General features: G+C 38.0%; 1 protein-coding gene across 3 annotated transcripts in view; it reads left to right on the forward strand.

Moving 5' to 3' along the window:
• LOC127448701 (inactive phospholipase D5-like) overlaps positions 1–14726 on the forward strand; it is a 53043-nt gene that overhangs the window by 27482 nt on the left and 10835 nt on the right. For all 3 annotated transcript variants that reach the window (XM_051711432.1, XM_051711434.1, XM_051711433.1), the window contains exons 4-7: positions 636–744; positions 1078–1205; positions 4262–4459; positions 13504–13655. In XM_051711432.1, the coding sequence (XP_051567392.1) occupies positions 636–744; positions 1078–1205; positions 4262–4459; positions 13504–13655 (587 nt within the window). The remainder of the gene's footprint in view (positions 1–635; positions 745–1077; positions 1206–4261; positions 4460–13503; positions 13656–14726) is intronic.

Here is a 14726-nt window from a genome sequence, read left to right on the forward strand (position 1 = left end):
ATAATTTTATAAAAGCGTTTACATTAAATCTTTTGTTAAAACTTTTGTTTTATTTGAGCTTTAAAGTTCTTTAAATTATCAGTTTTGTTGGATTAGAGGATTATAGGATTAAACAAGGATTTAACTTTATACAGATAAGGTTAGTAAGCAATGTTATCTCACTGTCTTCATGTTAACATGCATATTGTTTACGTCTCGTGGCAATAGTTTTGAAGCAGCGAGTATTTTAATGTTTATGGATTGGCCCCATTTACTTATATATATAAATATCTATCTATCTATATATATATATATATATATATATACACAGACAGAGACAGATAGATAGATAGATAGATAGATAGATAGATATTTTGTGGTAATCAACATTATGACAAAACGCCGTCGATTGAGATTAACGAATTGAACCTGGAACATTCCTTTAATAAAACCAGTTCATATGAATGTTACCACTTGAAGCACATTTTTAGGTCACGTTACAATTTTTTTTGCAGTGTACCACGTGTAAATAACATGGTGCAATTGTACTTGTGATTTAGTTTAACCTTCTCATTCTACATGTAAAATGCCCAATTGTTATTTATTTGTATATATTGCTTAGCAACTATAAAATAACGTCTTTTTCCATTCCCAAGGGTCAGTTTTTGTTTCAAAGTTTACTAAGTCTGAAGTCTCGAGGTGTCAAATTAAAGATCGCCAGTGACCAGCCCAACTCCATTGAGCTGAAGAGCATGTCTGACCACTGTGAGTCCTCAGCGTCTCTCTACATCATGTTATGTGATCCATTTAATTCTGTCTGCAGTGGGTAGTTGCATGCAGTACTAAAACAGTTCTCTCAGAGCAAATTTTGTAAGATCACATAAATACATTCATCCATCTGTCAGGCTTGGCAATACTCCTTGGGCTTTTCCCTGCTCCAGCCCACAAGGCTACCATCAAGGTCAAACATCATGTATGTGCAATAACAAATATGCAAATATGAGTTGAATGACCGGCAGATTTCTCTTCAAGTTTGAGGGATTCACAGTTCCCTGCCATAGCCTACATGCTATGTCTGTCTGTATGTCTCTCTTCCAGATGCGGAGGTGCGCTATGTCAATATGACTGCCCTCACCAGAGGTAGACTGCTTTCCTCCTTCTGGGTGGTGGACAGGAAGCACATTTACATTGGTAGTGCTGGTATGAACTGGAAGGCGCTGTCCAAGGTACCTATTTCAACCGTTCACCTCAACTGAGAGCTTCTGTGAGATATACAGTATTTTCTTACGTAATAATAATTTGTGTATTGCCTCAATGCAACTAATAACATCAAGAATAACCCTGACACTCAAAGAAGTGATCAAAGAACTTTTTCTTTGGGGAAAACCTTTTTCAGATGGACATCTTTGGCTGCTGTGTTGTGTTTTGAGTTAAAGTAGTCCAACCTTTATGATGCAATCATGTCACGTCGTTTCCATCTTTGTCGATCTCGTAAATGTAGAAGTTGGAAACTCTGAATTTTATAAAAGCTCCAACATGCCAACTGAAGCTAATAGAAGATTGCAGTTATCACAAGCAATTCAGTGACAAAATTTTGCTCATCTATCCGCAACAGGCGGGTGACTTGTAAGACGTCTCGGAGTGACACATGACAAGAAATGCTGTTAGACACAGAGGCGCATGCTTGAATAAACACATTTTATTATATTTTTAAGAACAGTCTAAGAAAAGCCGTTAGTGCTCATGTCTGATTCACTGTTTGTTCAGAGGCGTGCAGCACAAGCCTGTTCGTGGAACAAGCACATGTAAAGAGTTATCACTCTTTTTTCAACTGAAAACTGTTTGCAAGAATAATGCCGTCTATAAGAATGCTACAAATGATCTCAGATCATCTCAGGAGGTGCTGTGAGTTTAGTTAACTTTATTTCCACGGAGCAGTTCGTGGTTAACATGCATTGTGAACGCAACTCTGCAGGTTCAGTAATATATTTCTTAGTATTAAAGAAACAAAGACGAAAGTGATTAAATCATAAAATAGTAAGACACATTCACTTTGAACCTAAAATTGAGTTCTATTTTATTTTCTTTAGGCAACATTAACTGTATTACCAAAACACAATACAAACACAAATTCAATAAGAGCACACATTTAGCAAAAATTATTTTGGGAACACAAGGGAATTTATTAGGCTTTATTATTATGATTATTATTATCTTTACATTTATAATTGTATTTAGTTCTTTATCTGTAGGCTATTAGTAATTTTCCACCTGTTGCCATTGACGTATACTTGCGTGATGGCAAATGCGGCTGTGATTTGGTACAATTGTGTTCATATCAGCAACAAAGTGTACTGGAGTTCACTTGAACTGTACCCCAGACCACTTTTTCAAGTGGACTCATGTGCGGTTCCCGGGTGCGCACCCGAGTTCGGAAAACAGTGTTCACATTATACAAACAAACCGAACTTTGACGTCATTCGAACCCAGGTGCGCACCAAAAGTGCTAGAGTGAAAGCACCCTCGTTGGCCAGGTATTCTAAATAAAATGATATATTTTAAACTCTTAATCATGTGTTTTTAATCCAGAGCAACGTAACACCCTGGTTAAATATTTTAGGACAGAGCATAATAAATAAAAATATATTAACTATAAAAAAATGCCATGATTTTTCAATGACTTTGATGATTCTATTAATTTCCATGACTTTTCCAGGCCTGGAAATCACAGTTTTAAGATTCCCTGATATTTCCAGGTTTTCCATGACAGTGTATATACTGTACTATCTAGAAATTAACATTTTTATTGAGGGGTAATATTTTCCCTTTTTCAGGAGCATTTTCTGTTTCACCTTTGAAAATGATTTTTTCAATCATATAAAAACAGTGTAATGTCAATGTATGTCAAATATTTCAGTTGAATCAATTAACTGATATAAATTATCGATTTGACCAAGTATGGCTGTTGCTTGAAAAAATCGAAAGAATATCAAATACAAAAGTAGCTGTTAATAATGTACAAGATGACATAATAACACAATTCTAGAATACATTTAAATAACTGGTTGGTCCCTACATAAGATTACACAGCTCTCTGCAGGCTACCATCAGGTAGATATTTGTCTTATGTAAATGACTCACGACATGCAAGTGTGGTTCACTTCTAGCTTGCTTTGAACTTATATTAAGTGATTCCCAACTAGTCAACATAGGCCTAAAGTATCAAATAGTGTTGGAACTAACAGAGAAGTTGACTAGTTGACTTGATTGTGCAAACCCAATTAAATTCTATTCCTGTTTTTGGCCTACTTGCTGTTCCACTAGAAATGTAATTTCTAAAACTTTGCAAATAGCCTATAAAATGCAATCACCTCAACCTTCAAAACACTCATGTGGTAACGGCACTTTAAAAAGATAATGAGAACTCAGTGGAGCTCACATTTAATATGGCTGCTCCATAGACAATTTCGGTATTTGAGAGCTTGCGATTGATGAATTGTGTGTATTTGAAATGGCTTTTCTTACATTTAAATGTTTGAAGCATTACATGCAGTGCAGCGGCAGGATTTGGGAACATGCCTATATATTCATATACATACCGGAGCACTGCAGCTGAGACAGAATCTGGGCTCCTTCAAACTGGTGGCTGACCATCTTCAGATTGGGCTTCACACAACGGATGAAACTAGAGCCCCTTAGAAAACATATATATGGCAGTTTACTACATTTTAACAAATAAAACCATTACGATAAACAAATATTATATAAAATAATTAAATACTCCTATACATTTTCGTCATTACTTTTGTTAATGGGATAAACACAGAATACTCATCTGTACAGATTGTCTGTGGCAGACTTTGTTTTGACAATATTATTACAGGTAAAGTAAATAAGTAGTAAGTAAGTTTGGGTCTGATGGGATTGTTTTCCCTCTTACCATCTGTCAGACTGAATTGATTACCATTAGACAATACAATGATACCTGATAAAAACCTGAGACGTTTGGAGTTCAGTGTGTTTCTGACATTTACTTTATCATATTTTGCTTTTACTTACTTATTTTACCTGTAATAAAATCTGCAAAGTGGTGTGGAGGGGCCGGGATGTCTTGTAAGTTTTGTCAGTGATATACTGTCTTTGAAATTCCTGATCTAACAAATACAAACTTTGCTGCAACTTTTCAAAGCCTACAAATTTCATTATTATTCTGTTATGGGCTTGAATCTTAAGATTTTTTTCAAGTCTATCTGACACATCCTTTTCTTTTTTACTCTTTCAGCTGAAGGAACTTGGTGTGATAGTGTATGACTGTAGTTGCCTGGCTCTAGACCTGCACAGGATGTTCTCTTTTTACTGGCAGCTGCAGTACAGAGACTACATCCCCTCTATCTGGTCCAAAAGAGTCACAGCTGTATTCAGCAGAGATGAACCAGCCCAGCTCAGACTCAACAATACTGATGCCTCAGTCTTTGTGTCGGTGAGATTAGTATATATGTCCTTCCTTTTTCCATTTCTTTGCAGATGTACTTCTACTGTAAAATAAATAGGAGAGACTGTTCAAAAACTGAAGTGCTAGCTGTCACACTTTTTCCCCGATTGAGGTGTATCAGTGTAGGTTTATTTTTTAAAGTTAACTTGTGTAAACGCATACCTTACTGACTTGCAAAAAAAGCTGTTGAAAATTGTTAACATTACTGCTCAGGAAAAAGACATGCGTTGACTTTTTGACCCACTATTAAGGCATTTTTTCACACTATACTGTATGGGGTAAGTTGTCACAATGGGAACCTGCTATTTAATAGCCTATTATATTCTATTTGCAGTTAGGTTATTCTATATACATATATACTGTATATATATATTTAATTATGTATTAGTTATTTCTATTTAAAACAATTATTAAGCACAAAAAGATGCTTAAAACAGCAAAAATATTATACAAATTGATTGTTAAAACAAAGTTATTGTTTTGGCCTACAGTTATTGTAATTAAAGAACTTTATAAAACAACAACATTTGAAACACTTGTGACAACCTGCACCATTATAAATGTGATAACATGCCCTGACCTGACATTTATGAGAAATTCACTACTGACAGCTCAGTTCAGCCTTTCAGTTCAAATTTCTTTCATAGATCGTTTTATAGTTGACCCTCGCCTGAATGTATGCTAGTGTGATTATATTGTGATCACTTGTTTACAAAACAGTTATGATGATAGTGAAATTTTATTTTGGTGGATAGAACTGAAGAAAACTATAATAATTTAAATGGATTTTAAACTAAATGTTTGAAACCAACATGCAAAACCACTGTTAGAGAAAATGTGTTTTTGCAAATGGACTCACTTAAAACCTTATCATTACTGAAATATAGCCCTTGTGACAACTTCGCTTGTGACTCCTCAATATGGCTTAAATAATCCACCATTTATATTTTCTAACAAGTATAAACTTCAGATTACTTTAATATATCAATGTGTAATATTTTCGAGTGTGCATTTATCATTGTATCGGTAACACTTTACCATAAAGTTCCAATTGTTAACATTAGTTAACAACATTAGTTAACACGAACGTCTCGATTACTGTCGTAACCTCCGTTCCCTGATGGAGGGAACAAGACATTGTGTCGATGTAGTGACACTAGGGGTCACCCTTGAGAGCCCCGATCACCTCAGATCTTTGAGAAAAGGCCAATGACAATTGGCGAGTGGAATTTGCATGCCACTCCCCCGGACATACGGGTATAAAAGGGAGTTGGAATGCAGGATTCATTCAGGTTTTGTGCTGAGGAGCCGAGACAGGGTCCCGGCCATTTCAGCGGCTAGTACAGCGTTGTGGCAAGAGGGACACAATGTCTCGTTCCCTCCATCAGGGAACGGAGGTTACGACAGTAACCAAGACGTTCCCCTTCTGTCACTCACTCGATGTTGTGTCGATGTAGTGACACTAGGGGTCCCTGTGGAAAAACGCCACAACTGTGTTACGTGAACTGCCGATGCAGGTGCTGTTGTGGCTTCTGCCACCTCTGTGAAACATCACTCTTGAAGTTTATTATCAGAGATAAAAAAGCTGAGTTGTTTCCATCACAACAACTACAACAACTTCAACAACATGGTTTGCACCCGCTTAAATACATATCATCTACCAAGGAGTGGCCAATACATTCCATACATGTCGCCATTCCTATTCTTTAACTCCAATCTGTTTATTTTAAGAAGTGGACAAGAGACACCTGTGGAGGAACCTCAATATATATTTTCTCAGCAGTCATGAGAGCAGTTTACTATATGTGAGCACATTCCTTTCCTACACAGGCTTCTCCACACACACACTAAGATTCATGCTTGACCATCAGAAATAATTGTAGAATAAAATGGCTATATTTACACTGATTATACTTGATTAATTTATATTCAACATGATAAAAATATTCTAAAATATTCCCCCTCTGAGACTTCCATAAGTCTCACCTTCACTGTCCTTATTCAGAGTGCAGTTTCATAATTCAGTCTCTTCAGTTATGCTTTCTAGCGACTTAGTTAAATCACACAGCTTCACCACCAATGACCAGATTATGCAACCGCACTCCGGTGGAGATTCCCGAATCAAACGTCTCCATCCAAGTTTGATTAAGAATGTAGTAAAATTTTCTGTCTCATTATTCCTTCATTCAATAAATGAAACCTATAAGCATGTTATACTGTAAGCATGAGCGTGTAATTGGTTCAGCCTTGTCTTTGGTTGTCACAGTTATGTAGAGTATATCAAACATAAAACATAATATTCATCATCATATTAAGAGTTCTTTTTGTAGTGTAGATATCTTCAACCCAGATACTTTGCGCATCGTAGAGGGTCACCCTTTGGGGAGAAGTTAGGCTAGCACTTACACCCAGGTTATGGCTCATTATTCATCTCCTCACACATATCTTCACTGGAGGAATCAATTTCCTCCCAATCTGGTATTTCTGTCCATCCAGAGTAGTTGTCATTGCATTGGACCGTTCACACTGATCAATGTCATCTGCTTCACTGTTGCACGTATCAAGAATGATTTTACTAATGGTATCACTCAACAGAATATTATTCCTTCCACAAGGATTGTTATTCTAATCATTATATTAATTTTAGCCAGTCGTGCACCCCATTTCTTAAAGAATTCTATTTAAATTGTTTTAAATAAACAACACAAGAAATGTTAATCTTTAGTCACCACCATGTTTTCTTTTTCCATTCTTCATTACTATTAAAATGTACACGAGTTCAATAAAAGCATAAGTAAAAGTAATAAATCCTTTTTCAATCTTAGTTCTTCATCATACAAACATTCCCAGGTTTGTGTAATACTGCTTTAATAAGTCAGGCACTCCTTTGTCTGCGACGGTTCTCAAAACTTTACCCCTAAAACCAATCTATAAATAATCTTTCACAGGTTATGATCCCCTGATGGCACAGTGACAGAATGCTTGGTATTTAACACTGTGATAAGTTGTTTTAGTAAAGCAGAGAAATTTGAATCCACATTTAAAATGTCAAATCAGTATTGATTACCAGCAATCATGAGAGCGGGAGGGCCAATCAGATAATAGCCCACATCATTTTCAGTCTTTTTTCCTTCGGACTTCCTCCTGCAGTATTAACAACTTCAATAAATCATCTGGCCCAGCCATCTGCAATGGTGAGAGACTGGTTCCAGAATGAGTTAATGAAACAACATACACATAATGATGACAACAGAAAGGGTAAAACATAGTTAGTATAAAGACACTATCAGAGCATCTGAGCAAAACTGTTTACAACATTTGCTTAGTTCCTCCTCCTTATTGGAGGTTGGGACTTTATTTTCCATATTATCTGGCATGATTGGTCACAGAACAAACCCAAGGAAAAAGCATCACAATACTGGCAAGGGTGTCACACATAAAGATCAGAAAACAGGTATCAAGAGCACAACTTCAGCAAATTGGAACTGCAGAGAACATGAAATGATCCAAATCATTCTTAATTTTCTTTCCTTTAATTCTCAGTGTACCCATTATCAACCAATGCTACAGTGTGTATATAAAACAAGAAAATAAAAGAAAAAATATATAATCTTAATTAAAATAATCTGCTAGCTATCTTTTCTAAATTCGGGGTGCCCCTGGTTGAGTGGAGACACCAAGAGACAAGGTTCTGTAGACTATTATTGGTGCCATCCTTACAGAGTAAGAGGTCATAGGTCTTTGTTTATTCCGGGCACTACCAACATCTGTCTCAGTGTCTCCATCAGACAGTCCCTAACAAAAATAATAAACTCTATCTATCTTAGTTTTGTTGGTTGATCAAGTCTACACCGATAAAGTTGCAGCTCACACGTAAATTTGTTCTTCAGACATATTTAAACACATAGAAAATCAAAAACAAAACAAATAATCATGGGTTCTTACATTTAGATATCAAGACTGTATAGTGTTTAATTTAATATTGTTAAAAATTATATTCTCTCATAAACTGGACCAGACAGAGCATAAAACAGACACATGAATGTAAAGTTTTCACATTTAAGGTTTACTTTTCATACTCAAGTTACAAAATATAATTTTCCTATTAGTCAGTTTCACCTTTCTTTTTAATTTCTCTTTCCCATTTTCTTGACATCTTAGCATTTCCATTTGCTTAACCGTGACTTTGATAACTAATGACCTCCATGATGGAAGCACACAACAAAACGATTGCCCTCCTAGCATTATTGCAATTCCCAAAAACTTTCCCGATTTACATAATGCATTTCTCCCTAACAAATTAACAGGATTCTGATTTGTATGGTTGCACTTTTGTTTTTAGTTTGTAGCCTTTTCCTCTTCCCAGATCATTTTCTCCTTCCTTTTTGAACAGTGAATCCTCTTCACTTTCTCTCTCCCTACTATCCAATAGTCTACTTCTATTTCTCAAATTATCTGTGTCTTGTATTAATTTTTCTGTTTCTCTAATGTTCTTATTTATTTGTGTTTCTATTACTTGCTCTCTTCTTACCTGCCCTTTTTGTTTCTCTCTTTTTATTTTTACTCTTATCTTTAGTTTTATAATTTTTTATCAAAGTTTCCATTTCCTCGCACAACGCTACATCAAATGTCCCTTCCTTAGGCCATTTTGTCATAATATCTTTGTTCTCTTTTGCCATTTGCTTGAGAGCTTATTTATAAGTTCTCTACACAATAGATATTTTAATCCTAATTAGGAAAAATGTATCAATGTATTCATTTTTGTAACAATTTTTTATTTGTTCGAATAACTTGATCTTCCAAAAGAAATTCATTATTTTTATTTATTTATAAACCAGTTTCCCATATCTTCTCCTATAACATGTACTTTAATAATTATTATGCCACATACATGTACAAATTTTCCTATATGTTTTCAATTTACTTTTAGGATCACTCTGCATCCAAATAGTGCCAAACAATAATAACAGCTGCTTTTTCTTAGATAAGCTGAGTCTTTATTTCTTTCACTGTTATTTTACTTATACAAAGAATGAAAAATTATTTGATCACCATTCATTTAGATAAATCATTAAATTTAGAGAATAAAAGTATATCTTACTATTTTATTTATTTTTTACTACAATAATCTACAAAGCCAATATATTGAAACAATTTTTCTAATTTGTTTCACCTAGACTTTTCAATACACAACGTTCATACAAGTCCCTTTATTATTTATTTATTTTGCTTTCTCATTTCTTTGAGATTTTATCTCAATTATTTACACAGTGGATTTCGAGATTTTAGTTTTGCCATAATTATACCTTATACCATGTATTAAATACAACCTTTGTTTAAAATCCAATTACTTAGTTGACTTTAGTTTAATGCAATACACTGGACTCAAAGCTTTATTGTTTGTTCAGATAATGTGATTTCCCAATTGGAATTCAATCACTTTATAGTTCTTTATCATTTTTGTATAATTTATCTGTATGAAGTCAAGTAAATTTCTATGCTACAGTCTAGTTTAGGAGTTATGATCTGGCACATGTCCAACAACAGCTGCCCTTTCTAAGTTTAGTCAATCTTACTTCAGGCTTCCTTCATGGCATGAAAAGAACAGCCCAAGACTAAATTTAGTCCAGCCAGCTAAGAGTTAACTTTTTGCTTTCATGCACATTTTGTTTTACAGCAGTGTTGTCTCCCCATTTTTATTATTTTTCCTATTGTCAGTTTATACTGTACTATATATTTTTTTTTGGTTTTAACTCCACTATAAAACCAGAATAATTTAACTTTGCCTCTAATCATCAGATCCTTCTGCCTCATATATTGATGGAAGGTTGAAAATAGGCCTTAATAGATTTTCTCTGCTGTAAACTGCATATATACTCCTCATTAGTTACACAGCAAAGGCTGAGTCTCTCTATCTGGATCACAAATTCTACAATTTGAACAATGGCCAAACAACCTACAAAGCCAACATCTCGGAACATTTTTAGTTTTCTCTGTGTTACCAAAGGAAATTCCTTTCCAAATTTTCACAAGAGACAGGCTTTCATTCCAAACATCCATTCAACATATAAAAGGCAAACCTTCTTTCTTAGGCAACATTTATTTCATTCATCGTATCCCTTTAATTGTTATAAAATTTTTAGGGCTCATATTACATTCAAATTCACATTTGTCCCCTTAATTATAGAGCTCATATAACATACACTCTGTGTTCCTTTTATTTTAAGGACACATCATACATTCCAGTCCCTCTACTGGGCTCATACTTGTACTCAGTCATACACTTCCATACGCAATTGTACTTCAGTCACACTTCACACACTTTCAAACACAGACACAAACACTCTCACAGACACAGAAACTTTCACACTTTTTACAAACACAAGGCCTTTATAAACACAGAGCTCTCAGAATATACTATAATTCTAAAATGCAACTATTCTACCACCTCTCTTAGGTGATCTACAGGATTTCTGCCAACCCGGTCAAAAACCTGTGACAAAAACATGCCTACCCAGCTTTTATAAACTTTATCTGCTTTCATTTACTGCTACTCATCTCGGCTGGAGGGAACGGCTCTATCACGCCCTTGCATAGAAGGGTCGCGATCTCCGCACGCTGGGTGGTAGCGTTCTCTCCCTGTACTGAAGTGAAGTGAAGCGAACTGAATCGCGTAGCCGAGTCAGATGGTCCTGGCCAGCCACCACGAACGGGTTGGAAAGCGTTAGCCACACGTCCAAGCTACGGGCGAGGGGCACTAAGGGGACGATTGCATCTGACGTACCTGGGGTTGGGCCTCGTGGTGGGGGGAGCAGGCAACGGCACGTCGAGGAGTGTTTCTTCGACCCGAGGCGGCTGCGCTGAGGGGGACCTCAAAGCACTTACCTTGCTCTGCGTACCCGGCATAGGGGGGGTTAGCGACTGAGGAGGAGGGCCTCTTGGGCCGTCCTCGAGACTCATCACAACCGGCTGGCCATAGGTGTGGTGCGGCCAGGTGCGCAAAGGCAGGGGGGCCACGTTCGCGGGGCCTGGCTGTGAATGCTCGGTGTCTGGCGGCCATGACAACGGCGGCCATGAACACCGATTATGTGACCCAAGGAGTGAGGAAACCGCTCTTTTTTTGACAATATGGGTACCGCAGCCCATTCGGAGTGCGGCGAACAAAAAAGAAAAGGAAACAAAGGATTTACCTCCCGATCCTCCAGCGGGTGATGGGGTGGTCTGGATACCAGCTCCGTAGCGGACGTCTCGCTCCCTGGGTCGTCCGTCTCAGGGGCGCTTAGGAGCCTTCCGGGTCCTCGTGCCGGCCCGAGAGACGGGGGACGTCAGCTTCCTGCGGGGGGCTCTACGCTGGGGCCGAGAGCTTCGACGAGCAGACGGGGTGCGGGATCTTGAGCCGCGCCGGGGCAAGATGTGCTGGATGGCCTCTGTCTGCTTCTTCACCACTGAGAACTGCTGGGCAAAGTCCTCAACGGTGTCACCGAAAAGTCCAATCTGGATTCAGCCAGAGATGTCAAGCCGGCCATGAGACGGGCTGGTCTCATTTCGGAACCGGACAGGAGCAAACGAGCATGCTAGGGAACGGGAGGTCCGCGGGGAATTTTGAACTTTTGAACATTGAACTCCCCAAATCACCTCCAGCGCCAGCCAGGCTGGCCTCACACCCGTGGGTAGAAGGCACAGCATGGGGGGTGGCTAGAATGGCTTTCCCTTGGAAGAAGGAAAGCCGCAATCGCAACATTGCCATGGTCATATCCTCACAATAAGAACGTGAACATCCACAAACGCTGCCTCAGTGTGATCGCTGCCCAGACACGTGAGGCAGCGCCCGTGGCCATCGGAAGCGGAGAGATAACGACCGCATCCAGGAATCACACAAAGACGGAAAGGCACCTTTAAAAAGACGCATCTTTAAAAAGACGTTCAATGTCAATGTGTGTGCTCTAATAGAGATGCTCTTTAGCAGGAATATACACTCTTTTAGCACTGTCAAAGCGCCCAGGGGCGAAATCTGCACTCGTCGTGCAGAAGGAGAGAAAGCCACTGGAAATGCGCCATATATTCAAGAGCATACGTTTCTTAAGAGGTGAATGGAACAACAGTAGTATTCAGCTCGCTGATAGTACAACCGCTCGGCTCCGAAGAAAAAATCTGCATGAATCCTGCATTCCAGCTCCCTTTTATACCCATATGTCCGGGGGAGTGGCATGCAAATTCCACTTGCCAATTCTCATTGGCCTTTTCTCAAAGATCTGAGGTGATCAGGGCTTTCAAGAGCGACCCCTAGTGTCACTACATCGACACAACGTCGAGTAAGTGACAGAAGGGGAACTAGCAATATTGTATTTGTTTTTTTTTTTATTAACTAACATTAAGAATGATTAATAAATTGTGTAACACATATATTGTTAATTGTTACTTCATGATACCTAATGCGTTAACTATTGTTAACGAATGGAACATTATTGTAAATTGTTACAATTGTATCAATACTGTTTAGACAAATAATTAATTCATAGCAGTAGACCTCTTACTTTCAATTTGACATCTTACTGCACAGATATGTCAAGACCAATTCCAAATTTCAATGCACTTTGAAACCATGTTTATCCATTTTAAATACAAAGATTTTAATGTAAACTGTTCTTTCATTGGCTTCACTAAATCTAATTTGATTAAAAAAAGATCACTCACTTCGCAGGTAATTTATCCCGGTGAGTCTTTTCCACGGCAAGCTGTGGCACATGTAAGGATAGTGGGCACCGGACTCTAATTTGAGTGTAATGAATCTTGATTCCCTTTCAGTGACAATATGTTTTCCAGACGCATCTAAAACATCCATCATCCCATTTAAATGAATAGTGCTGTGATGTTATAAGCTGCAGGGAGATTTCCAGCTCACTGATAAAATTCTTCCACTGACAATGATGTATGCATGCAGGTGGCAGTCTTATTACTTTGCACTGGCCTGACAAACTGAAAATTAGAAAATTTAAAACTGCCTTCTTATCATTTCTCTCCTTTCTTCATAGACATCGCCAGAGCTTTTTTGCCCCAAGGGTCGAAGTAGAGATATAGATGCAATTCGGCACGTGATCAGAGAAGCTAAGCAGTTCATTTACATCTCTGTAACAGATTACCTGCCCTTAGTCAACCGCAGCTATCGAGGATCAGCAATTGTAAGGTAATACTTTTTTATATACAGGAATAGAATTTTATACATTTCTGCAATTAAAAAACAAAACAAAAAACAAAACAACAAAACAAAAAAACAAAAAACATACTGTACATTTAGTGCAATTTACTATACGGTGGCTGCCCATAAGTTCTTTCCTGGCCCTATCCTCCAGAACTTCCTGGGGGATCCCAAGGTGACCCCAGGCTAGCCGAGAGATTTAATCTCTCCAGAGTGATCTGGGTCTGCACCGGGGTCTCCTCCCATTTGGACATGCCTGGAACACTTCCCTCGGAGGGTGCCCAGGTGGCAACCTGACCAGATGCCTGAACCACCTAAACTGGCTCCTTTCAATGTGGAGGAGCAGCGGCTCTACTCTGAGCCTCTCCCAGATGTATGAGCTTTTCTCTTAGGGTGAGCCCAGTCACTCTGTGAAGAAAGCTTATTTCGCCCACTTTTTTCCACAATGTTATTCTTTCAGTCACTACCCAAAGCTCATGTCCATAAGTGAGGGTTGGAATATACTGTAGATTGACTGGTAAACTGAGAGCTTCGCACTCAGGCTCAGCTCCCTCTTCACTACCACAGTCCTGAAAAATGACTGCATTACTGCAGCTGCAGCACCGTTCCATCTATTGATCTCATGCTCAAATTTACCCTCACTCATGAACAAGACCTCAAGATACTTAAACTCCTCCACCTGGCGAAGCAGCTCACTCCCCACCCAGAGGAGAGTACTAGATGTAGAACATAAGCTAAATATCGAAAATGACTCCAAAGTTTATCATCAATATATATATATTTTTTTTATAAATATCGATATCGTTTTATCGTCCAGCCCTATCAATAGTTGTTTTAAGTCCACAAAAAAAACTGTACATGTGCTGATTGCAAGACGCTAAATACTGGACAGATCTCTCTCTCACACACACTCACACACACACACACATAAAAAAAGAAGGGAAGAGGCAGCATATATACTATGAAAACATTGATAAAAGCGCTCGGTTTAAATTGACGCAACCTCTGGTCGGCGATCCTAATCAGCTATGAATCTACACTGCCCAATGTTTGCGACAG

This window comes from Myxocyprinus asiaticus, chromosome 12 (assembly GCF_019703515.2).
Source record: "Myxocyprinus asiaticus isolate MX2 ecotype Aquarium Trade chromosome 12, UBuf_Myxa_2, whole genome shotgun sequence".
Lineage (NCBI taxonomy): Eukaryota > Metazoa > Chordata > Actinopteri > Cypriniformes > Catostomidae > Myxocyprinus > Myxocyprinus asiaticus.